The 26,754-nt window shown below is 38.9% G+C and overlaps 1 protein-coding gene across 2 annotated transcripts in view; it reads left to right on the plus strand.

The window, feature by feature from the left end:
* FRMD3 (FERM domain containing 3) overlaps positions 1-5,274 on the plus strand; it is a 146,306-nt gene extending 141,032 nt beyond the window's left edge. For both annotated transcript variants that reach the window (XM_075740815.1, XM_075740814.1), the window contains one exon: positions 1,864-5,274. In XM_075740815.1, the coding sequence (XP_075596930.1) occupies positions 1,864-2,459 (596 nt within the window). In that variant the 3' untranslated portion in view covers positions 2,460-5,274. The remainder of the gene's footprint in view (positions 1-1,863) is intronic.
* The last annotated feature ends 21,480 nt before the right edge of the window (positions 5,275-26,754 follow it).

A 26,754-nucleotide genomic window follows, 5' to 3' on the forward strand; every position in this document is an offset into this window, starting at 1 on the left:
TGGTATCTACAGTTCTTAGGACTAATACTGTAAAAGAGAAAATAATCAGTGAAATTTTCAAGAAACAATGTGAAAAGTCTTCTGATCTCAAAATGAGAGTCTTTGTAGAATGTTGGTCAATTGTAATTGAGTTACTATTTAAAATTGTAGCTTAGAAGTGTGATCCAGAACACATCTAAGCTGTGTATCTTCCTACGTTGTAGATGTCTTTCTAATCGGGATTTTTGCTTTCCAATTTTTGTCCTGTATCATATGTTTACAGAACAGTGATGCATCTCTTCCTTATAGCATGGTTCAGGTCATGTTTTACTTCTATCATCTCAAAATGACCACAGTGGGCGTTTTGTTTAGTTTATTTTTTATATGTTTGCCATTCTTTAATAGAAAACTTTAATAGAGCTTGGTAAGACCCTTTTACTTCACACTGAAAACCATTATATGTCTAGTGTGATTAGCATGGAGATGTACTGGTTTTCTGATTTCTTGTTTTTCTGTAATAATACATTTTCTCTTATACCACATTGTTTTAAAGTCTCTCAACCTTAATCTTCGCTGCACTAAAACTGGAATGAATCTTTGATGATGTCAGTTCCCTATCTTTTACAGAGATCTTTTGCTGAAATCAAAGAATTGGGCTAATCTGAATTATAAATAGTATTTTGACATGAATTTCCTGAGTTACTTGTTGGACAAGTCATGTAACCTTGTATTAGTTTTAACTGCTATATCCTTTGTTGCATTTGGATTAGTCATTAGTAAAGAATGGAGAGATGCTTAACATCACACAACAAGATGTACTAAGTGTTATTATATATTAGTATTACACATGACACTGTGTATGGTCTGTTCCTTTTGCACACAGATGACATCTGATGATGATAATGAGTGTTGGACGTGGGACAAATTTAAAACTGTTTTCCCATCACTTTGAGTTCTGTGCCCAACTCTCCTCCCTTCTCCTCCTGCAACTCACAACTAACAGCAGTCACTGCAGTGTTGATGTAGCTGCAAAACAGCTAGACTTTTTTGCAGACTTATTGCTGTTAGGGTTAGACTGGAAAAAAGGTTAGTAAGTTTTGAGAGGAGAGAGCATGGGCAGAGAGTGGGATCATAAGGAAGAAGCATACCCGTAAGGCTAAGAAAGACTCCTTTGTAAGGGAGAGAGAGAAATTTAAAGGAGAAGGAGAAAGGAGACTGTGAGTATGAAGAGTAGGAAGGTGACTAGAAGAAAAATGGGACATGAAGAGAGGGAGCTTTTTAAAGAGGTGAGGCGTTTTCATTCTGTTTCAATAATATCTAATCCTCATACTGTGTGTCAGCTTTTCTGTCCTTGTATCTCTGTGCTGTTAATACAAATGTATCACGGTAATCTATTGTCTCCTTTTAATATAATGCACTATTAAAAATTCCCAACCTCAGCCTTCATCTTATCACTTTCTCCTCATTCATCTCAAAGAAACAAAGGTGGGTGGTGGTTGTTGCTGTTGTTGTTATTATTATTATAATACACCAAATAGCACCAATTCACATATGTACTAGGTATTAATTTATAACAGAAGTCTGACTGCCAGTAGAAATGAGGTGTTCTGTTATATGTTTTGTATTATACCATTATTAGTGGTAGCCGCATCAGGCAAAGTTAAACAGGTCTGGCTTACTGCAGTGTTGTAAAAGATGTTGCCTGCCTCTGGAGCCTTTCAAAAAGATTTTCCAGTTTTTTCTAATTGTGTATGGTCTAGTTTCAATATGCAAAATGATTGCAGAAATTTTCTTTCCAATCTCTATTAGATACTATTGGAAGGCTGAATTTTGCCACCAGGAAGGCAGAAATTTAGGATCACTATTTTCATCTCTTTTTTTCAGGTATCCAACTGCCAAAGGAAGATGAGATTTCAGTACCTGTGACTTCAGGCTCCCCAGTTAATGACACTGGGGAGAATGCTGATATTATCGCTGAACAGGAAGAGAAGATGAAAGAGGAACCCTTAACCATCTCAGAACTGGCATACAATCCCAGTGCCAGCTTGCTGCCCACCCCTGTTGATGATGAGATTGACATGCTCTTTGATACCTGTCCAAGAGTAGAGAATGAGAAAGATGATACAGATTCATTTGAGGAACTGGAAGCAGATGAAAATGCATTTTTGATTGCAGAGGAGGAAGAAATGAAGGAAGCTCGGAGAGCACTTAGGTGGAGCTATGATATTTTAATGGGCAACATAGAGGTAAATGCATTTGTGAAGAGTTTCTCCCGACTTCTCCTTGTAGGCCTTGGACTGTTGTTGTTTGTGTTCCCTCTTCTCCTTGTTCTCTTGGAGTCGGACCTTCAAATCTCTTTTCTTCATGAAATCCGTCAGACACCGGAGTTTCAGCAGTTTCATATTGAATATTACTGCCCTCTTAGGCAGTGGGTGGCTTGCAAAATAAACTTCATCCGTGACATGCTGGGCAGCTTTTAAATTTTAAATAAATATGATACAACTAAGGGCTATATTCAAAATTTCAGTTAGTGCCAGCTTTCCATAATGCCCCTGGGGCCATCAGTCAGTAGCTGTCTTCATATCCATTTCATTACAGACTCTTCAGGTTCTTAAGTTCCCCTTACATACTTAAATTGCCCCTTTAGTTACAGGCTTATACAGTCACCTTTCAGTAACCAAAAAGAAGCTTTATTTTAATTCCATTTCAGGCTTCGTGCTCATCTATTACATCATATAAAGTGGAGTCACAGTAAGTTTCATTGTCCTTAACTTTTCAATCCATGACACTAAATCCAATGAAACTGAAAGAAAAACTTTTTTGAATATACTCCTTAGTGCAGCAATCTCTTCTAACCAATGCCTATACGAGCAATGTTTATGCTGGGTTTTTGGTTTTGGTTTGTTTTTCTGTTTGTTTATTTTTTTACATTTTTATGTGTTTAAAATATTTTGGTAAATTTTTAGCAAAAGACAACTTCTGGTATTATTTAAATGTACAAATTGGTAAGAATAATGCACAAGGGCATGTTTTTAGTGTTTCAGCAATGATTTTTTCTTTTTTTAAATTACTGGCTGGAGAACGAATGAGTCTAATGTAGCTCTATACAAAGGGACTGTGGTTGGGGAAATATATAGAAAGTTCACTCAAGTTCAGTTGGGGCTGCCTGGGGGAGGTGAACAGACACCAAGTATGCAGAAGAATTTCTGAAAGGTACATTTGTAATGCTTGGGGAAGTGAGCAGAACTGAAAGTAATGCTCCTTCCTCTTACCTGTCAGGTTGTCTTATACTTTATCAGTGCTGTAGAAAGTCTCTACAAGATAGTCCAAGTACGTTTTGGAAGAAAGTGAGTCTTCAGTCTAAATGTAGATTATTGTACATAACATGGAAGAAGATACTAGTAAGTAGAAAAAAAAGAAAAAAAAAAAAGAAAAAAGAAAAAAACAGGAAAAAAAAGGCAAAACCCTAGCTAAATCAGTAGGTGAGTGACCAACTTTTAAAAATGATAGAGAAGAAAAATATATTCCTTTTTAAAAGCAAAGCATTAGGCTGTACAGTTCTACTGACTCACAGTTAAAGGCTTAAACACTTTAAGAGATGCATCTTCATCCTTGATGCCCATTATTACTAATCTCTAAGACAACATATTTTCTGTGCATACTAATATGCTTCCTTTCACATATAGCAGCATACTTACCCTCTTTCCCTGTTATTACGAGCCCAGTTACGTGATCTAATTCTGTTTCATGTAACATGGATTTGTATATCTGAAGGTATTCCAATATAGCTTAGAGAATATATATAAGTAAAATCTTGTCAAGGCTGAGAACATTTGAAGGCCCTTAAATGTACCATAGAGGTTGTATTTAAGAAAGTTTTTATTCTTTTCCCCCGTACTGATCTTAGTGCAGATGTATTTTGTATTTAAACTATGGAACTCTGGTTCTGGCCTCAAAGTCTTTCTCCTGCTTACAGATTTATGAATTGGAGACATACTTTATTAGATGTGCATTTAACACATTGTAACCACATCTCTAATTCTAATTGAATAAATTCCTTAGTTTCAATATCAGAGAATTGGTTTTACTTGGTTTTCTCATGTAAGCCTTTGCAAATGTCTAGTTTGAAAATGGCAATTTCCTTAGAGGATTTCTCCTTCCCTTCTAATCTTCTCTAGTTTTTAAAGGACAAAACAGGGCTTAGGAGTTCCTTTTTCAGTTGAAAAGTTTTGGATTGCTATTCATTTCCCAGCCAACAAAGGCTAAATTAAACAACTACCTTTTTTCTCATCTTTATTTGTCCTTGCCAATCTGTTCCCCAGAAGAATCATTATTGATTAGTTACTTGATGTGTATTTCTTCTTGTGCTACTTGCAGCTAAATGATCCTTTCCCATGAGGTAATAATTGTTCAGCCTAATAGAAATGGAGAGTGAACTAAAGTAGACATTTAGCCTTAACGGGAAATTATTCACTTGCATTGTATCTAAACAAAGGTGTTTGGAGTGGTGGAGGTTGTGAGAGCTGGCATCCTGCTGGACTATGGAGACATGGTTCCATACTGGCTCCCATAAAAGTCTAATAATTATTTAAAAAAAAAAAAGATCCTATGCTCTAAAATATAGTCTTGTCCCTGTAAATTGCAGCACTCCAGAATTAGGATTATTGTTACGTTTGTTCTAAATCTATGAGAAAAACAGCTGAGTTGCATGAGAACATACTCTCAGAAAATGTGCAGTGCAGTGAGGTTTTATATAGGGTTAAATGCAAGTGTGTGTGTGCACATGTGCCTGCCTTTACTAACCATGTGCATACATTCAGGCCTGGTCTTTCAAAATTCTTCCCTTCCTTTCTGATATTCTCTGGTCTACCAAAATAATTTAACTGAAAGTCATGACAGCCCTATAACTTGAAGGTCAGGACCACGTACTGCACACAGGAGGATATGGTTGGGCACGTTCAGAGAGAGTAGCAGTCTAAGATTTTATTGGTGAGGATGGCAGACTTGGATTATGGAGTATCTATAGGAACAGTATTGTGTATTTGTCTGTGCTTGGATTATATTGTATAATGTTATGTACTTGAAATCTATTTTGTGGTTTGTCTAACATTTATAAACACAACTCTGGGAAGAATTAAAAATGGTTTTATTTCATGGAGACTAAGGGGAAAATATACCTGTAACTCGAGCCTTATCTTTGTACAGTGAATTTCACATTTCTATATGTCAACATCCTGATTGTTTTGTATGTTGATATGATGGCAGAAATCCCTAATAAAAATACACTGGAGACAAGCTTTCTGTAGTTATGACAGTTCTTATGGTGAAAGAAGTTTTGTAAATAATAGTTTTTGTTGATAATTAGTTGGTACATAATATAGCACAGATTTCTTAGGACTCTTCAAAATTTTTTTTACCTGCTTTTTTTTTTTATTCAACAGCTGGAGAAACACTATGAAAGTGCTTTAAAATAAGATGTTATTAACATGGCTTCAGATGCAGTAACCAAGGGCCTAATGCTTTGCCCTGTTACCACGTAAGAGTTAGTCCCAGTCTTGAGTTTGCCCCAAAATAAAATTACTACACACAGAAAACAAACTGAGAAGCCCGTTTTTAAAGTCAGGCCCTGGCTTTTGGTCGGCAGATCTGGCTAGAGTGTTATGCAAGGAAAGCTGTGCAGCTTTTGGATGGAGCTTGCTTAAGTTGGTTTGGAGCTCAGACAGTGCGAAAGGATCTGGTAAGAAACACAGTCTGCAAAGAGCCAGCTGAACATCCTTTTGGGGAACTAAGTCAGAGAAAGCAAGACTACTTCTTGAGCACATAAAATATTTAAATGCAGGCATATCTGTACTGTATAGAAAGTGCCAAAATCTAAATGACCTCTCCTGCAATGTGAAATTTAAAGGCCCAGGATTATATAGTACAGGTAGACATATTCATTGAGGTAGAATGGTGTAAGTTATAATGCTGCCTTCAAATGCGGTTGCATTCCTGCTTTAACATAATAATACAGCTTATCTTCCTCAACATTGTTTGCATTCTAAGTATTTACCACAATTTATGACAATTTATGAAATCTGTGTACTTTGGGTAGAAATTCAGCTTTTGTCATACATTCTTTCTGAATAATGCCACTTAAAATTTCTCTAAAATTACAACTCACAGAAATGTCACGCCAAATGTGCATTTGAAGAAATCAGGCTGCATTAATCGGTGCTAATGGTGGCTGTAGGTAACTGTTAGAACTTGACAACAGCCGTGTTGGCCAGACTGGAGATCACAAGCACTGGAATGCAAGAAACTTCATCTGGAAGTCAAGGCACATTTCTCATCTTTTTGTTTTGTTTTGTAGTGTTGGGTTTAAATCGCAAAGGAAGTAATTGTCTCTTCTGTTTCTGTGGATTGGTGTAAGTTTTCTTATAGCTGTGTTCTATGTGGAAAAAGGTCTCTGAGACACCCATTACAGCTGTTAAAATGCAGTGTAACAAGACTTTTACCCCATAGTCTCACGTCTTTCATTCTGCCTCTCTACAAAGGCGAATCCTTCATTAGCCTTATCCTCAGAAATTTGTAGGCGCTGCTCTGACCTTTTGAAGGTGTCTTGCTTGTAGTTGCTTTCTTTTAAGGCAGGTTATTGCTGTTCATCTCAGCCAGGAACTCCCTGCAGCAATTGCATCTTACGCTGTTAGAAAGGTTCACAGCTTGCCCTTTGCATGACTCAGAGCTCCCTCTTAGAAAATATGGGCACTGTCCCTGTGCAGTGATGCTTAATGATGTAGCGGGAATTTAAAGCTGTGGCATAACTTTTATTGTGAAAGTTTTCCTACTATAACCAACCACAGCTCAAGTGCTTGCGCATTACAATGAAGAACAATAAGGCATTAATTTCTACTTAACAGTCATGTAGTGGAGTGCAAAAAATAGTTATAAAAATGAAAATTAAACGTTACCTGCTCTTTTTATTTCATTCTGACTTTTCCCACATTAGCTTGCTTTTAATTTCAATGCAGATATGTTTGCTGAGCTCAGAAAATGGCAGATACTTCAGGGAAGCAGAGTGGTCCCTAGAATCTTCATCAGCATCCTGATGAACAAATACCATCTACTAATTGGCTAGGGGATTGCCAGGAGCAACCACGGGAGATTCAAAAGGCCATAGGGAGCACTAGCGAACAGGGCACGCCGTGGCAGTTTCCACAGGGAGGGCGTGCAGGGAGGGACCTGTAACCTGCTTGTAGGTCCACAGTCCAGGGAAGTGCTCTAGGTCTTCACCAAAATGGTGGGCACTCACCTCAGAGCCAAAAACAGTGTTCCTACAGAGAACATCTCTCCTGAGATGTCAGATGCATCCACCCAGACAGAAGTGGTAAGGAAGGAGACTTCAATACAGGTGGTAGGTTGCAGTGAGTGCCCAGACCCTTCTCCTGGTGAAAAGGTCAGTACCTGCACAAGGTATGCACAGGTTGGTGATCTGTTGCATGAGGTGACGGAGTTGCAGGAAACAGTTAAAAGGCTGCACAATATTAGAGGGGCCGAGACAGAGATAGATAGGTGGTTTCATAACCAAGAACCTATAGTGGCCACCACTGAGAATGAGGCACCTTGGACCACAAAAGCAGGACTCCGCTTCAGTCTCCACCCTCCAGCTTCACAACTAAAAAGAGATAAGAAGATTTAGTAGTTATAGACACCCACAAGCAAGGTCTGCAAGGAGAAACTGTACTAGCAGCACACAGTGGATACTGTAGAAAGAAATGGTGAATACTGCTAGTGGGTGCTTCTCTGTTAAGAGGCACTGAGGTGCCCATCTGCTGACCTGACAGGGAGTCACAAGAGGTATGCTGTCTTCCAGCAGCCATCATCCGAGATGTTGCTGATAAGGTGTCACAACTTGTCAAGAGCATAGACTACTAACCGCTGCTACTCTTTCATGTGGGCATGAATGACACTGCAAACCAGAACTTGGGTAAAATGAAGACTATAGAGCCCTCGGAGTGCATGTGAAAAACATTGGTGCCCAAGTTATCTTTTTCTCCATTCTACCGGTTGGAGGAAAGGGGGCAGCCAGAAATAGATGTATGATGCATATCAACTCCTGGCTACATGGCTGGTGCCGTTGTGAGGATTTTGGCTTTTACAACAGGACTTTCTTTGATTACTATAACCTGTTTGAGAGGGATGGGATACACGTCTCTAGAAGACGAAAGGGAGTCTTTCGCAGCAGGCTGGCCAACTTGGTGAGGTGGGCTTTAAACAGAAGGACTTGTGGGTGTGGGGTCCAAAGTGTCAATGCTCATGCCATTGGATCCAACTGGGGAATAAGCCAGGCTAACCAGAGCAGCGACAAATGTTCCTTAGCTGCCTCCCAAGATGAGAACCAGAAAGCCAACTGTCTCAAGGGCATATGTGGCTATGGTGGACCCTCTTGCACCCCTCCAGAGAAATCTCCATGCTTAATTACCTCTCTGAAATGCCTGTACACCAATGCACACAGCATGGGGAATAAACAGGAAGAACTACAGGTCTGTATGTGGTTGCAGGGCCATGATCTCATTGCACTTACAGAGGCATGGTGGGATAGCTCACATGACTGGAATGCTGCCACGGACATCTACATACTTTTTAGGAAAGACAGGCCTGCAAGGCGAGGTGGTGGAGTTGCTCTTTATGTGAGAGAACAACTGGAATGTATCGAGCTCCTTATAGGGGTGGATGAAGAAAGAGTCAAGAGCTTGTGGGTAAGGATTAAGGGGCAGGCTAATATGGGTGACACTGTTGTGAGTGTTTACCTGATCAGGAAGAGAAAGTTGATGAGGCCTTCTACAGACAGCTGGAAGTAGCCTCAAGATCACAGGCCCTGGTTCTCATGGAGGACTTCAACCACCCTGATATTTGCTGGAATGACAACACAGCCAGGCACGCACAGTCCACGCTGTTCCTGCAGAGCACCGACGGTAACTTTTTGACACAGGTGGTAGAGGAGCCCACTGGGAGAGGGCTGCTGCTGGAATTTGTAGTAACAAACAAAGAAGGATTGGTTGGGGATGTGAAGGCTGGGGGCAGCCTTGACTGCAGTGACCATGAGATGGTGGAGTTCAGGATCCTGCATGGACGCAGCAGGGCAATAAGTAGGATTACAAGCCTGGACTTCAGGAGAACTAACTTTGGCCTCTTCAAAGACCTGCTTGGGAGAATCCCATGGGTTGGGGCTCTAGAAGGTAGGGAGGTCCAAGGGAGCTGGTCAATATTCAAGCACCACTTCCTCCAAGCTCAAGATTGGTGCATCCCGAAGAACAGGAAATCAAGCAAAGGAGGAAGGAGACCTGCATGGATGAGCAAGGAGCTCCTGGGAAAACTCAAAGGAAGAAGGAAGTTTACAGAATTTGGAAAAAGGGAGCAGCCACTTGGGAGGAATATAGGGATGTAATCAGAGTATGTAGGCATGAAACAAGGAAGGCTAAGGCCCACTTGGAATTAAATCTGGCAAGGGATGTCAAGGACAACAAGAAGGGCTTTTTCAAATACATCAGCAACAAAAGGAAGACTAGGGAAGATGTGGCCCCACTGCTGAATGAGGTGGGTGCCCTGGGGATGGAGGATACAGAGAAGGTGAAGTTACCGAATGCTGCCTTTGATTCTGTCTTTACTGCTAAGATCGGCCCTCAGGAAACGCAGACCCTGGAGGTAGGAGAGAAAATCTTGAGAAAGGAAGCCCTTCCCTTGGTCAAGGAGGATTGGGTTAGAGAACATCTAGGCAAACTTGTCATCCACAAATCAATGTGTCCCGATGGGATGCACCCACAAGTACTGAGGGAGTTGGCAGATGTTATTGCTAGACTGGTCTCCATCATCGTTGAAAGGTCATGGAGAACAGGAGAGGTGCCCGAGGACTGAAGGAAAGCCAGTGTCACTCTGGTCTTCAAAAAGGGCAAGAAGGAGGACCCCGAAAACTACAGGCCAGTCAGCCTCATCTCTATCCCTGCAAAGGTGATGGAACAGCTCATTCTGGGGGTCATCTCTAAGCATGTGAAGAACAAGGTTACTGGGAGCGGTCAGCATGGATTCACCAAGGCGAAACTATGCCTAACCAATCTGATGGCCTTCTATGATGACATGACTGCCTGGGTGGATGAAGGGAGAGCAGTGGATGTTGTCTACCTTGACTTCAGCAAGGCTTTTGACACCGTCTCCCATAACATCCTCATAAGCAAGCTTAGGAAGTGTGGGCTGAATGAGTGAACAGAGAGGTGGGTTGAGAACTGGCTGGGTGATAAGCTGCGCAGAGTCTAGTTGGAGGCCTGTAGCTAGCGGTGTGCCCCAAGGGTCAGTTCTTGGTCCCATCTTATTCAGCATATTCATCAATGACTTGGATGAGAGGACTGTGTACCCTCAGCAAGTTTGCTGATGATACAAAACTGGGAGGAGTGGCCAATACACCAGAAGGCTGCGCTGCCATTCAGTGAGACCCAGACAGACTAGAGAATTGCGCGAAGAGGAACCAAATGAAATTCAAGTGTAGGGACCTGCACTTCGGGAGGAATAACCTCAGGCACCAGTACAGGTTGGGGGTTGACCTGCTGGCAAGCAGCTCTGCAGAGAAGGACCTGGGACAACAAGCTCCCCATGAGCCAGCAATGTGCCCCTATGGCCAAGAAAGCCAATGGTATCCTGGGGTGCATTAAGAAGAACGTGGCCAGCAGGTCGAGGGAGGTTCTCCTCCCCCTCTACTCTGCCCTGGTGAGGCCACATCTGGAATATTGTGTCCAGTTCTGGGCTCCCCAGTTCAAGAAAGACAGGGAACTACTGGAGAGAGTCCAGTGGAGGGCTACGAGGATGGTTAGGGGACGGGAGCATCTCTCGTAGGAAGAAAGCCTGAGAGAGCTGGGTCTGTTTAGTTTGGAGAAGAGAAGACTGAGAGGGGATCTCATCAATGCTTATAAATATCTAAAGGGTGGATGTCAAGGCTCTTTTCAGTGGTGCCCAGTGACACGACAAGGGGCAATGGGCACAAAGTGGAACACAGGAAGTTCCATCGCAATATAAAGAAAAACTTCACTTTGAGGTGCCAGACCACTAGAAGAGGCTGCCCAGAGAGGTTGTGGAGCCTCTTTCTCTGGAGATATTCAAAACCCGCCTGGATGTGATCCTGTGCAACCTGCTGTAAGTGATCCTGCTCTAGCAGGGGGGTTGGACTAGATGACCTCCAGAGGTCCCTTCCAACCCTTATCATTGTGTTATTCTGTGATTCTGTGATTCTGTAATTGTGAGTCACAAAAGATGAGGAGAACATAATTGGTTTAATAGACTAGAAATTGAAGTGAAATAGTTTACATTTCTTTGAAGAAAAATTAACTATATTGATTGAATAGGACACGTGTTACTGGAAAGAGCTGTAGACAGAAGAACATGGAAAGCATCTTAATTGCAATCCTATATATCCTGTTTAGAATCTGTAATAAAAAGATCTACTGTATGCAATGTCTTCTGAAAAGTCTGCTTTTAAAACCACTTCAAAATATTTTCTGATTTTCAGTATTATGCACAGGAATAGTTTCCTATAGAGAAGTTTTGAGAGGTTGCAGGTATACTTGAATGAACTCCTAGCACAATGAACTGGGCAGTAAAAACTAAAGTGTCACCTAATGTGTGATTTTTTCAGATGAAATCTTCCCACAGATAGAGCTGGGTGGACATAATGAGATACCCTTTAGGTATGGGGAAAAAAAAAGGACTTCTGCAAAGCCAAATCCGAAAAGCATCTGAGTACAAAGTTTGCTTAAATCTTATGCTTGACACCTGTGTCAGCAGTTGTAATCCTCACTCAGCATGTATATATAACCACTCAGTAGCACAGTATCTCATGATCTCCTCATGACCACCACCATTCCTTTACTGGTTTTGCCCAGCTGATGGCATGTGCAATTTCAGCCTGAGATCCTGGTATGTCTACAGGGAACTGTAACAACAAAAATGATGTAAGGAGACATCTGCACTGTGCTAAACAGGCATAAACCCAAAATAAATGTCATCTGCTAGTGAAAAATAGTTTGAGTCAGCTTTACTTCACAACTGCCTTTCTGTTGTGGATGCCCCATCCCTGGAAGTGTTCCAGGCCAGGCTGGATGGGGCTTTGGGCAACCTGGTCTAGTGGAGGGTGTCCCTGCCCATGGCAGGGGGGGTTGGAAACATGATTTTTGAGGTCCCTTCCAACCCAAACTGTTCTGTGATTCTATGATTCTATGATCTCTTCTTGTTATTTCAACCTACTGCTTTTTTTGGAATAAACCTACTGTTTAAGCCAGAATAGTTGAGTTGTATCTTCTTTGGACCAAAAATATTACTAACTGTATTACCTTTTAGATCATTATTCTATCCCCACAGTTTTCCCAGTCTCAGATGGGAAATCCTCTTCCATTCTTTCCCTCCGCTCTCTCCCACACACATTGCTTTCCCCAGAAGTTATTATGGAACCTCAAAAATGAGATAAAACAACTTGTCCCTGAGGACCATGGTGTGGTATGGGTACACAGAGAAAATACTGATCTACTAATGTGTGAGCAGTGCCTTTGTCATTACAGTAGCATAGCTGGCATGTTTGTGTGGGAAGGGAGGTCAGAGGCTGGAAACAGAGTTTCTATTGCCAGCCACCTACTCATGACTTCCTCCTCCATGTATATTGTCCTGATCAAAGTCACCTTTGCTGTTCTGACATAGGCAACTATACTCCACAAAGCACAAAGCTCCTCCTGTCAAAATCCTCATTTCCTAACCCTCTCTTCCTCTTCCATCTGTCATGTACAAATTTAATAAACATCCCTGACCTCCAAACCATTGCACTGGTCTTCAGCATAGCCCATGGCTCTGTCCACCCTCTCTGTCCCCAGCACACACTCCATCCCCAGCTCCTTGCTGCGTCTCTCACCGCTGCACAGCCCTGTGTAGCCCCCCGAACACCCAGCACCAGAAACGCTTTGGGATCAGGTGCGACCCGATCTGCCTCCGCAGCAAGGGCTGCAGAACTTCCTAAAATGCGCAGGCAGACCCTTCCCGCTGACGCACCAGGGAAGCTGCAGAGCTATGCCAGGGCCGGGGCAGCCGCGGGGGCTCGCCTGGGACACGAGTCCCTGCCTGCGTCCTCACCCCGCAGCCCCACGCCTGGGCTCCATGCACCAGGGACTGCAAGGGCCACCTGTAAGCTGCTTGTGAACAGCGTTTTGGCTTTCCTGGATTGTAGGAAAGTGCAGTCGTAGCAGTGTTTGGCAGTAACAGAGCAGGCTAAATCTTTGGCAATGCATTAAAAAGGTTATTTCCTTTTCATGTGGTTATTTACAAAAAGCCCAGCTTTTACACTGAAGGGGATGTTTCTGAAAGCAATCTAATAACATTAAAGTCAGAGACAGTTCTCAGTTTCTTTCCTATCCTTTTTAATTCAGTACTACTTTGACTTATAATTCCCCTGAGCTGTAAAACATGTACAGCTGATTCCCGTTTATTGTGTGCTGAGAAGGTATTTACTGTGACTTGCATTGCAGCACTTGCTGTCCATACATATTTGCTAAAAATCTACCCTTATAGCAAATTGTACTGTCATCCAGCACTCTCAGGATCTTTCTAAAGTACAATAGTATCTGTTTCCAAGATTTTGGCTCTGTGCGTGCCTGTGAACAACCCCTCTGAATTTATGGCTGTACTTTGTATATTGACTTCTGGAGTTATCAGGACTCTCTTGGCAGGACACTGAGAAGACCATTTAGCAAAAAAAAGCAATCAGCAGAACTCTGAAATCACAAGATATTACCCCCCCCCCCCCCAGGCCCCACTTTCAAGGCTGCAGCTATTAATCACAAAATAATAACTTAGAAAAAAGGAATACAGCAAATTTGAAATTATGTAATCATTACTGAGCATTAATAAAGCAGACCTCACATCTAGCTAAAACATTTTACGACTGTGAATGTACACCAGAAAGCCTTGAGAATTGTGGGGGTTTGACTCCCTCCAAGGATAAACAAAGCAAGGAGTGTAATCCTATTTCCAGCTACATTTTTCTAAGTGTTCAACTCCCATATAGATTATAAGAGAAAAAGAAGGAAAGAGAAAAAACACAGTGTTTCATATTATTATCAGCTATAAACTGAGTATGCTTCAAAAGTGTAAGAACTTCTGGTTGTTTTATTATGAGTTTCTTCATGTTTTCCTTATCCAAATTCTTCCTGGAGATGGTGACAGTGTGGTCCATCAAACTGTTGGAAATGCTGTAGTGGATCAGACAGGACAGAGTGAGTGATGCGGGAAAAGCTGTTTTGGTAGTACCACATCAGCTGAACAAAAATCAGCAAACAGATGTGAGGGGCCCAAGACTTAGCAAAATATCCCAGACCTGGCCCCATTGGTCAAGACAAAGGTAATTGTGGTCCCCTGCATCCACTTAATTGCTGCTATGCTGAAAGCTAAAGTCAAAAGAGTAATTTTGAGGCTTTGAATAACAATGGAGGTTCCTGTTCTCTCCCCTCCCTAAATCAACTAATCATTGTAATAAAAGCATTAAACTCCTACTCAGCTTGGTTAACAGTATCATTCATGACAACTTTAAAATGAAGTTATAAATGAAACACATTTAGCCCAAATATAAACAGCATCACCAGCTATCTTAAACTCTATTGTTTCTGATCTGTTTATTGTTAAACTGTATGTATAAAGAAACTAATTCATCATTTTAACTTTTGTTGTTGTTGTTGTTCTTGTTCAGGCTGCAGAACATAGCCATATAATAAGCAAAATGAAGGAAGGTTCTACATCTGTTAGTTGTAAACGCTTGTTCCACCAGAGTTTACTATAAAGAAGCAAGATATTTTATGTATTTGTTTTCCTTTTGTTCCAAACTGATGACTGGATTAGATCAACTCAGGTGTTTTTAATGTATAATTTCCAAACTCTAATTATTTACTTGGCTCTATCTAGAAAACTTGTAGCCAATGTTGCTAAAATAATGATAAAGCAACGGCATGTAGTTGTTTCAATACTTTTAATAATACTGCTGATTTTATGAACCTAGATTTTTTGTTTCTAGAAATGTAATTCCTAAGTAATTTTTTTTAAAAAAATTATACCTGCCTAGTTGCTTTGAGCAATTAAAGACAAGGTACATGAGTGCTGGTACCACTCCTTTACAGATATGGAAATAATATGTTTCTAAAAATGTTGTAACCAAAGTGTAAAATATATTACATACTTTCAGAGAAAAGGTATGAATGCAAAATGAGACAAAAGCTGTAAGAACCAAAGCTTATGCAATTTGTATAAAGAGTTACAGCTGTCGGATGAGTTACATTTTTAAAGTGGCTATAATAACAAATTTTATTGATTGTTTACTACCTGAATACTGAGCTTAAGCAAGATTTGGTCAATATGAAGAGCTGTCATTGTCTTCTGTGTTGCTGTGGAGCAGAAATCTCTATTTACTGCTGAATACAAAATTACTTGTAAAGTGCCAGTCCTCATTAAAGATGTGGTTTAAGAGTGTCCTCTTGTGGCACTACAGAATAATCCATCACAAGTTGTCTTGCACAGAAATGCACTTTTAAGAATTGGATTCTGTTACTGGCTATTTTGAGGGGGGGTTTGGGTAGATTTGTTTCATTTTGGGGGAGTTGTTTGTTTGATTGGTTTGTTTTAAATGATACTAAACAAATATTTGGCAACAGGTTTGAATTAGGCGTTTATAGTTTTAGGCATAAGTCGTTCAAGTTTTGTTGATCTAGGAATAAGCTTTTCCACTGGTTCAGGAAGATGCAGCGCCAAAGGTCTGCAGTGGCACCTCTTCTTCCCACCCCAAGGGGACGGGGCTGGGTGGCCCCAGTATTGTTGGAGTGGAGAGTGCGCAGCCGTCCTGCTCAGAGCTCTCCCATTGCCAGCGGTGCCCCTGCAGGTACATAAACATGTATATCTTCCTATATATGCATTGTACATATAGTATACCCATAGCGTTGGGTCTGTGCGGGGTAGTGAAAGCAAGCTCCATTTAATTCCTGGGCTGGGCTCCTGTGGTTATAATGACCCTCTCACTGGCACTGCGCATCCCTCTGCACGCCATGCTCGCTTTTGGTCCTGCCTCTCAACCCTGCTGGGAAATGATAAGCATTTATTATATGGTCATGTTTGGCTGATGGTATCATGGATTGATGGCCTCTGCTGTGCTTTTACTTCCTTGATTGCTCTAAAAGGTCGTAATGACAAACAGTGCTGCATTTCTGCGTGGCAGCTGCTCCTGAGCAGCGTCTAGTAGGAAGGGAGAACTGAAGCATTTGATACCGAGTTTGAAAATTTGGCTGTAGGTTAAAGTGGTGCCAGAGAGTAGATTTGTGGAAAGAAAAGGAACAGAAATGAAGATGATATAGTTGTGTAGCTGATGAGGACTGTAATGCCAAGCTGAAATATTTCATTTATAAGGGATTTTTTTTCCCCTGAACAATCAGTTGCTTAAAAGGGAACAAGGTATTGCAGTACTCTGGTGGAGCAGTGTTTTCTACTGACAAGTTTGGTATGGAGAATTCCTGTCAGCCCTGTTAATGTTCACATGGATATTACAAGTGCCTCTGCTGCATTTCACCAAATGATCAAAACTGGAAATTATTATTTGCATCAATTTATGTGACTGTTCTCTTGAATTTTATGGGAAAACTATAACTGATAAAATTGTCTCAGTGTCAGGTCACTCTCTGAAGAAGCCTTGAGGTGATACAAAAGAAACAGGCTGATAACCTGAAAACCAGGTTTCTGAGAACAGTTATTATAAAAAAGCATAGTATAATTTTCTTACCCTTTCAGATAGTGTTTGCAAGATGAAGTTAGTTTCCGTGTTGTTTCTGTGCCCATATTATTTGTAAATTATTTTTGAATGCCAGTTATTTGTTTTATTTTGTTTTTTAATCAAACCTACAAGGGTCTGGCTTGCATTTCTTGCTGTGCCAATTAAGATTTTGAGACAACCTCTTAGTTGTTGTTTTTCTTACCTCTAGAACTGAAAAAATTTTTATCAGCTCCAACGGCAAAGTTTGAAAGGTAGAAATGCACAACGTTATTATTACTCTTGTGGTCTAAATTAGAAGTGGAGAATAGAGAGCAGCTGAAAATTTTAGAAAAAAAATAGTTAGAAAAAAGCTCTTGATATCTACAGAGAATGGCAAGTCTTTGGGTCTTAAAAGAACTATGTGAAAAGGAAACTTAGGCTGTGAAAAAACAAAAAAGTATTTTCTTGGAAGGAACGTCAAGTAAGTTTTCAAACAAGAAGACCTGTCTTTCTGTCTTCCCTGTCTTCCATCTCTTATTTCCTGCTGTATCTTACTTACTTACATAGCTTACTTATGGCTATGGGTATCAATTGCCAACTGTGCTGTATTTTACAAAATCATATAACATTCATTTTATTAAGCATTTTATTTGGTACCTATCTTGTTATAGATGCCATTCACTCCCTATAAATATTAGAGGAATTTTTCCATGTTTAACTGATGGGTACCATTTTGATTTGACTGTCTTTCTGACAGGCTTGTAGTTACTCATGGAATCAGATGTGCTGTGCAGACTGCTTGGATTCACCCTGGTGGCACTGCTGATGTGGAAGTTGTTCCTGAGGCCAGCAGGTACGCAAGAACCCTTTGTTAGGGCAGAGACTAGATGCAATAATATTTTTTTCTTTATTGCTTTGATATCTGAGCCTGTGTGTCCTGTGCTCCTTGAGCAGAGTAGCCAAAGGGGAAGGAGGAGGAAGATCTGTGTCAGTAGTAAGGTCAGTCTAACCTATCATCTTGAACCTGAGGAATGATATCATATGACTTATGAGTTCTGACTTCTGACTTATTTGTTATTTGCTTAATATGAGTCAGCCTGCTTGGGTGCGTTACTTGGGCAAGCGACTAAGATCAGGGTGGTAACAGAAGAAGTCCAAGAATATGCAGTGTTTCACCTAAATTCTTGATCGTCTGTATCAATTCCCCTTAGTGGCTCTAAGCCTAGTGGAAGGTTCAGGTTTTAAGGAAGCTGGCTTGCCCTGAAAGTATCTGCTGTCGGTTTTGCCTTGAGACAATTTGTCCTAAGAGCAACCTCTGAATGAATTTGTTTTATTGGTTATATTAACTTGGAGAATTGATCTTTGGAAATACAAAGCCAATCTTAGATGTGCAGTCAATTCAATTGCTTCACTGCTCTCTTTTTTATGTATCATAAAAATTGTGATCGATTAACTTGTAGTGTATTCTATTGCCATGTTTCCTAAAATAAGAAAGTAGCAATATGAATCTGAGGGCTCAAATACTCAAGGAAGATAGTAAAAATAACCAGTGTTTACTTTCAAATGAGTACTTCAGTCTGAAAGAGACATTGCTATAGTTCCTTCATGTTAAGGGAAATGCATGATTATGGAGGTGACCTCTGAAAAATGCTGTTGAGAGTAAGCCTTACCCAGGTCTTTATTAATACACGCAGTCACATGCAGGATCAAGTTATTAACATTTCCTTGTTTGACTGCATCGTTACTGTGGAAGAGCAATGTTGATGTTGTGAGAAAGAAGAGGACACCTTTTTATGTAACCTAGGATACCTATATGTTTGAAGTTAAGCATGTAAAAAGTTTCTTGTAAGATTAAGGTCTGTATCTGCAGACAACTGAAAATGGATGGAGTAGATTTCCTGCTATTTACATTACTGCTTCTTTTCCTCCAGTAAGATCCATACGTATCTAGAATAATGGGGGGGGAGAGGAGAAAAAAAAAGTAAAATCAACCTTACTGTGGCTTTTGAGATTAAAAGCAAAAGTAAAATTCAAATAAATTACAATCCTTTTTGAATGACATCTTGATTACTAAATTTCATCCTAAATGGGATTATGTATTTCATATGAATTGAAGATATCTTGCAGCACTGCAGTGTTCATTCAGAGAAGTTTGCTTGTGTTGCCCAGATCTGAGCTAGTTTAATTTTTCTGCACCTTCAAGACTCAGCTGAACCTTGGAAACAAAAAAACCCCTATGGATTTAGCATTAATATCACTGGAAATAATGTCACTGAAGGATTTCACCACCAAGGTGTTTGGAGTTTCATGTGACTTTAGCAGATCACACATTAAAAAGATTTTTGGAGAGCCTAGTTTGGATATATCTTGGATTTATCTTTGGATATAACATATGTGTGTATATATATTTATGATATATTTTGCATATGAGTTTGTTGAGTATCTGACAGTATAAAAAAACTTCCTTACTGTAATTCCTGATGATAGAGTACTTTACTTGTCCTGTCCTTGGAATAGTGAGCTGTGATTTAGGAGTTTATTTTAAAATCACGTTTTATTGGTTTTTATTAAGCTCCATGGTTGCTTTGCTGGCTAAATATCAGTTTTATTTAATACCTTATATTATTCTTCTCCTCCATAATGTTATTTTGGAAATAGTGTGTTTCATAGATTTGTTTCTGTTGTACCATTTAAAATTCTGATTGATTTTCAAATCAACCAAATAATCCTCTTTGCCAAGTGGAAAGTGTGTGGATTTAATAGCAAGCTGGAGTTTTGCATATCGTATCCAGCTTAAAAGTAACTGTGAACATAGTTGTGGTTTGTTTCGTAACATAGGAAAGTAGCAACAAAATACTGTGTAAAAGCTCTGTTGCCTTTTAACCTGTTAAATTAATATCACCTAATTTTTAATTTTCATACATTCATACATCCAGAGCCTGTTTATCCAGATTAAAAATAAATAAATAGAACTTTTTCCAGATGTTTATGAAAATACAGGAAAGAGCCATCTTACTTGCTATGAACGCTTCAAACTCAGAGAACTTTTACAAATACACTGGAAAGATCCCAATTGTGCATACGCTCAATTCTTATCACATGAAGATTGTGACTGAAAAAAGCCTTAATCTTCTCAATTATATCATGTTAGGCAGACAGTAAAACTTCAGTAAAGGACTATTGCTCTTATGTCTTGATTTGGCATCCACTGAGGTCTTCATCTTTAGGGAGTTCTTTTTTTTGTCAGTAAAGAATTTCCTTTGTTTGGGGCAGGATCAAATCTATAGTCATTGTTATTACTGAATAGTAAAATACAATGGTATCTTCATTTAAGCATAAGTAATTTCAAATGGATTTGCATGTTCAGGGATTTTTACCCCACTATCTTATTGCTTTCTGCCAACAAAATAATGCAGCTTTGAATATATTAAAGGAAGATTTTAGTTTATTTTAGCATGCTTTCTTTTCCTTTCAGATGGAACATTTTTTTCTGAAAAAGCACCTGAAGCATGCCAAAATCCCTAGTGAAACAAACACAACTCATACTTGAGATCTCAAGTTCATATGGGCCAAGCACCTAGCTTACTATGAAAAAAGAGAGGTTACCCATCCTAATGCTGACAAAAAGCCCCCGAAACCAGAATTAGCAGTTTCCAGGGGAAAAACATTAGCATTCCGTAATGAAGGCAGAGGAGGATGGAAATAAATTTTCTGTGTCAAACAGCACTCACCCATTCAATGACATAGTGAGAAATGACCTGGAATATCACATTCAGAAAAAGATCATATAACAATTTCAGGTTCAGAAGTGTCTAGAAAATGTGTAGGACAGATGACTCATAGTAAAACTCAGAAGGGCAATTGTCTATCAAGAAATTCACAGTTGAACCAGGAACGTGTCTTTTCTCAAGATGATGGAAGTGAGAAACAAAATGGAGGAAATTGAACGTTCAGGCAGCTTTTGCTCTTTGTGGACAGACAGCTTCAGTTTACATGGTGATGTGTGCAAGAACTTCATTTATCAGCATGGAGTGCACAAAAGAACCCATTGCTATTAATTTCTTAAGAAAGAATTTCTTAACTTCTCAAAACAAGTGTTTCTGTAAGATTCAGTCTAATACTAATCAACAAAGATCATTAACTATGAATAAATGTGAAGGAAAGGATCCTGAGATCTTCAAAGTTACTTTGGCCCAACCTCCAGCTGCTGACCAACCACAAAACCTCAAGGAAAAATATTTTGAAAGCTTAGATGAGGGAGAAACAAGGGCAGACATATGTCTAGCCCAGCTTCATCCTCCTGTGCGTAGTGAGGATACATTCAAATATAGTTAAAAGATGCTCCCCTAATTGATAACTCTGATGAGACCTGTGCAGAAAGAATTGCTCTGACAGAAACTAAAATTAGATCTGACAGGGAGACCATACCAAAAAAGTCACCAAAAAAGTCACCAGAGAAGGTCTTCTCATTCAAAAGAGAAAATACAAAACACTTCTGTTCTACTTGGATGGAAGGCAATGTTTTCTGCAGAATTAAAGACCAATGAAAAATGCAGCAAGGGAGAAAAGCATATACTAGATAATAAAGATGATGAGATGAAAAATTCCACTTTTGCCATAAAGACTGACATTTCCTGTGTTTCCAAAAATATTAGAGATAATATCTGTAAGGTGCTGGCTTTTTCTCATAAGGCAAAGGAAAAAGTGGATGATTTGGAGGATTTGATCTTAAATTTTGATGGTTTTAATGTACAGACAGGTCAGAAAAACAAAGAAACAAAGATTTGAAGATACAAAAGAGGAAGACAAAATGTAAGAAGTAAGAAAGCAGATTAGCACAAAGCAAATGGATAGTCCCCTTACTGAATCAAGTATTGACAAAATTTTGGTAGTAAAATAGTGCTACAGTCACCTGCAGAAGGTTCTGCTATGGAAAGCAGTGGTCTGATACTGAACTCAGGCAACAGTCTTTCAGGAAGCTGCCTGTCCTTTAAAGTTTTTTCCAATTACCAAAGTCTTAACTCCCTCCTAACACAAATTAATGCAATAAATGTGGCTATACTCTGTTCAGTATATCAATAAACTCTGAGAAATACGATGTGGAACAGCATACTGATGAGCAGAGAGAGAGTGCATCAAATCAGATAAGAACATCTATATAAGTTTTGAAAACCAACTTAAATGAGGCTCCCAAAGTTGCATTGGGAGGATCAACCATTAAGCATAGATCACAAAATGAGTGTTTTGGGTAAATGTTATTTTTATTTGAGGATGCTAAGTATGATGAGAACTTTTCAGCCCAAAGAAGGACATGAATGACCTTTTCTCCAAAGAGAAAATGTATTCTCTCTGAAAAGAATGCATTTGCCAGACATCTTGAAAATAAAGTTGTTGAACAAGACAAAATGGAAGAAACTGGCAATGATTATAGATAATCTAGGCTAAGTGTTATTAGTAATTGAAAGCTTGGTGGTGTGGAACAAAAGACCATACTTCTTGAAGAAGAGAGCTCTTAAGCAAGAATCTGCTATAGAATGTATTTTTTCAAAGCCTTTTGATAGTTCTGAGTCAAGTAATAAACCAGAAGAAATGTCAAGTTCTGATAGGTAAAGAATTTCTAACATATGTTTAGCTATTGATTTTAATTGTGTAAATAGTCATTGTTAATGACTCTTAAATACACGTCATACATTTTGATATCACTATAATTAATTTTGTTATAAATACACTTTGTTACTGTCTTTAATGTAGTAATAGGAATAATTGCATTACCCTAAAAAGCAGTACCCTTACTCATTGAAATACACAATAGATTGACCTATTTCAGCATGGCCAATTTCTGCATTAGAAAAATGTTGTCGAACAACACATAAAAGTTGCTTGTATAACTAATTGCTAATGTTAGTGCTTTTCTATAGCCTGGTTGTACACAAAACATCCCAAATAAAGCTGTTCTTGGGTGTGGTTCACAACAGATGATGCCAAAAACTGGGTTTAATGCAACACGAAGTAGTGGAGAACTATGAAACTGTCCACAAACAACACAGTTGTTTTAGTAGAGGAGAAGTTTTGTTCTCTCCTTAGTAAAAGCAAGACGCATTATGCTTTGCATTAAATAAATGTGTTTGGTAACATTTAGTGTTGTCACATGATTTAGCTAGGAAACTCTCTGGAACAGAAATCCTTAGAACAAAAATAATTTGTTCAAGGAGGCACTGGGAGAAGTCCAGCCTTGCACAGTCATCTTACGTACATGGGCAGCTGAAGCCAAGGTTTGCTTAATTTTTTAGTTTATATTTCTTGTAAGATATTTCTTATCTTTTGTAAATATTCCAGTGAGGACTTTAATACTGATTTTTAACACTGCAGTAGTCTTAATCTTTATCTTCAGCTTTAATATTTTTCTGAATTTTTAGTGTATTGCCTTAAGGTTGTAATTGTCCTCAAAGTGATTTAATTTAAGTCAAAGAAATCGAATTACAGTCGTCAGAGCTTTGTTTTAATACACTCTCTAGTGAGGTGGTAGACTACAATGAATACATTCCTTTAATTAATGTTTCTGTCTGTTTGAAGCATATCCATAAATGAAACAAGGTAAGTCTGTATTGTTAATATCCTGTAAGGCCTCCGTGATATCTGCGGTCAATTTTTATTCAAAGGCTTCAGAACTTCATCAGTTTTGTTTAGTAGACAGCTGAACATTTAAACAGGGAATAATAAAAATAACTGTTAGAAAGAGAAAGCTTGTGTGCTTAAATAGAACAGATTGTTTAGCATGGATCAGATTAGCATGTACACTAGATGTAAAACTAGTATAAAATAAGTTTAAAATGAGAAAGAATTTGAAGTAGCTGACCTAGTGATGAATGAAAATCAAGCCCACTGTAGGTAAACGGGAGAAAAAAAATGTTTGGAAAATAAGTGAAGAAAAGAGCATTGAAAAACTGTTTACATAACAAGTAAATATTTTTCTATTCCTACCTTCATTATACACCTTCTTCTGAGGTCACTTACAGTGCCAGGAAACTGAGTGCAAGTAAACTGGCTGGCCCCTTATGGGCCGGTATGTTTTGGATGTTCCTGTTTTCAGAGTGCACAGAAACTGAGTAGGTCTTTTCCTGTCCTGTCGTTGTGATGTGCTTGTCAGCATCCTCGCCAAATTATTGCCCATGGAGTTCCACAAAGGCAGCAGGACTCTCGACCTTGTGGGTTTCTCTGCACACTTGATAAATCTCCCAGCCTGAAACTGGAAACAACAACGTGGTGGTTGAAGTACTGCAAATAGTCCTTTTCAATATCTTTTTATTCTTGAGCAGTATTTGATGTTAGGGAGACATCTGTCCCATTCACTGATTTGCAGGGACTACTGTGCCAGTGTCTTGCCACGGGCAAAATGACACTTTTGTTTTTCTTCAGAATCTTTTCCTGCCTTTTATTCTGGTTTTAATTCAGATTGAGCTGAAAACTTGTTTTTCCACAAACTAGAAATAAAGATTTCAGTGTTATTGTCAGAACTTTATGACAGTATTTTGTTTTGAAAATAGAAGTTTGAATGTAAAATTGTATAAGGAAATTATAGAAAAGTGATATAATAAAAAAAATTTGAAAGACAACTGCATTTTATTTTTGAGACACTTAGAATTTTTTCATTGGAAGTTTTGTCAAAATGGTGCATTTCTGCAAAAGCTTATGTTTGCAGTCAAGTAACAGCTTCCAATGGAAAACTCCTCCACCAAAATACTTTAACTACCTCCTCTGAACTTAGATCATCTATGATCGTCTGCACTCAGTTTGTTCTCAAACTATTATGTGCACGTGTTGCTAAAACATATGCATGCATGCATCTTCTTCAGCTGCTGTGTTGGAGACTTTCATGAAGAGAGAAAAAGAAAAAAAGAAAGGTCCTTCAGTGTGCTGACACTATTTTTTACTTCTCTTTCTTTTTGACAGCACATATTTCTGATCATATTGTGACTTACTATGAACTGAAACTCTCCAAGCTGAATATTTTTGGATCTATCCCCCTCCACGATATTAAAGCTTTTCAACAATTTTGCTGTTAGTCTTTTGTTTTGATTAATGTATAACTTTGTGTGATTTGACAGCAATGAATTTTAGTCATGCCTAGGATTGTTTGATGTGATATTAGCCATGTGGTGCAACAAAGTAAGCAACCTGGGCAATCTCCCCTACTCCTAGGTTTTGCTGCCAACTCCTTTGCATCATTAGCAAAGAATTTTAATGTGATAAAACCAAATGTTAGGACTCTGAATTATTTCTCCAAAAGTCTCCCTCTGTAGAGTTAATTGCTGCTAACTTGCTGCTTGTTTTTCCTCATTCCGTTAGTTTTTGTTGCATGTCACCCAAACAAAATCGAATGAGCTTTGTGTGTAATATTGCATGAACAAGTATAGCAAATGCTGTATAAACCTCCATCAATTTCCTGAAAGACTTTTGAATGAACTTTACTGCTTAAAAATGACTCTTCACTTTGTCTCTTTTTTTTTTTCTTTTCTTTTTTTTTTCCTGGTTCATTCATAAAGGGAGGCATTAATAATTTATATTAACAGCAAAAAAATACAAGGTTAAAGCTTCTTTAACACTTGTAGTGTTAATCTGTACACATGTATTACTTTTTTTCTAGAGTACCTCATTATGAAGAAAACATGAGAACTCTTCTGAAATATACTGTTATCAGAGATCATATCCAGAAGTGAGGGGTATATTTGCATTAACATTTGATTTCATTTGTTGTATGATGCTGAAATGATGCTCTTAATATCAGTTGCCTAATAGATGACTGCTAGTATGAATGTATGAATAGTAATTCAGAAGGTTATTAATTTAAATGTACATGATTTCTACACGGTCTGTGAGCTCATTTTCTTCTTTTCTTCCACGTGCTGCTATTTTTTCACTCTCCATCCTTTTGGAGAGGCATTCTTCTGCTCTCTCAACAAAGAGTTGTGCTTTGCTTTTTGGTTTAAACATCCAAAGTAGTGTCATTCCATTTATCACAAGGTTACTTAGAGTAAGCATTTTATTGTTCACATTGCTGAGATAACCCTGAAAAAAGAATGAAAATCAGAGCACTGTTTGAAAAACTGGGATAGTAAATAGTCCCCTGGCTGAATGTAGAATCACAGAATCATTGAAACAGGCAGGGCATCTGGAGACTGTCTCATGCAGCGTCCCTGCTCAAAGATAAAAATAGATGGGTTTGGTTTTGTTGGGTTTTGGCGGGTGTTTTGTGTGTGGGGGTGTTGTTTGTTTCATTGTTGGGGTTTTTTTTTTCCCTTCTGTTGTTTTCCTATTTGTTTATTTGTCTGAGTTCATCAACCTCATGGATCCCAAGCCACATATCATAAGAAGCAGCCCATGACTTCTGAGACATGATGTGTTAGAAATGATTAAAATTCTTAACACAGGGCTTGCAGTGTTTAAAGAGATTAAAAAACTTGGGAACCAAAGCATTAGGATAGAATGTTTGCTCCAAAAAATACCTTCCAGGTAAATTCCAGACTGAGTGAAGAGTTCTGATGTGAAGACTGAATCATTATAGTTCAGCACCACAGAACTATTGCATTACTACAAATAGGTTATGCATAAAGACTGAGTTGAGTTGTGGCATGGGTTGTTTCCAACCTTTGAAATAATTTTGTTCAATGTTCCATTACTTATCACATCCTGAGAAATTTAGAAGACAAAAAAATCATGGATTTTCTGATTCAGTAATTAACTTCTTTTATTACGTTATGAAAACATTTTTTCCATAGGTTGTGTTAATTCCAGAAAAGGGAAAACACTTCCTTCCTCAAAATTTACCATGTCTGAGAAAGCACAACTGAAACTGCCTGCTGAACACAGAATAGTACCTCTTCCAAGACTGTAAATGCTTATAAATAAAAATCTTTATATAAGTATCACCTAGTTTCTGTGCTTGCTACATTTACTGCTTTGCCTTGCTTGTTCTAACTTCTGCTCAG

Source organism: Balearica regulorum, chromosome Z, assembly GCF_011004875.1.
Source record: "Balearica regulorum gibbericeps isolate bBalReg1 chromosome Z, bBalReg1.pri, whole genome shotgun sequence".
In the NCBI taxonomy this organism is placed as follows: domain Eukaryota; kingdom Metazoa; phylum Chordata; class Aves; order Gruiformes; family Gruidae; genus Balearica; species Balearica regulorum.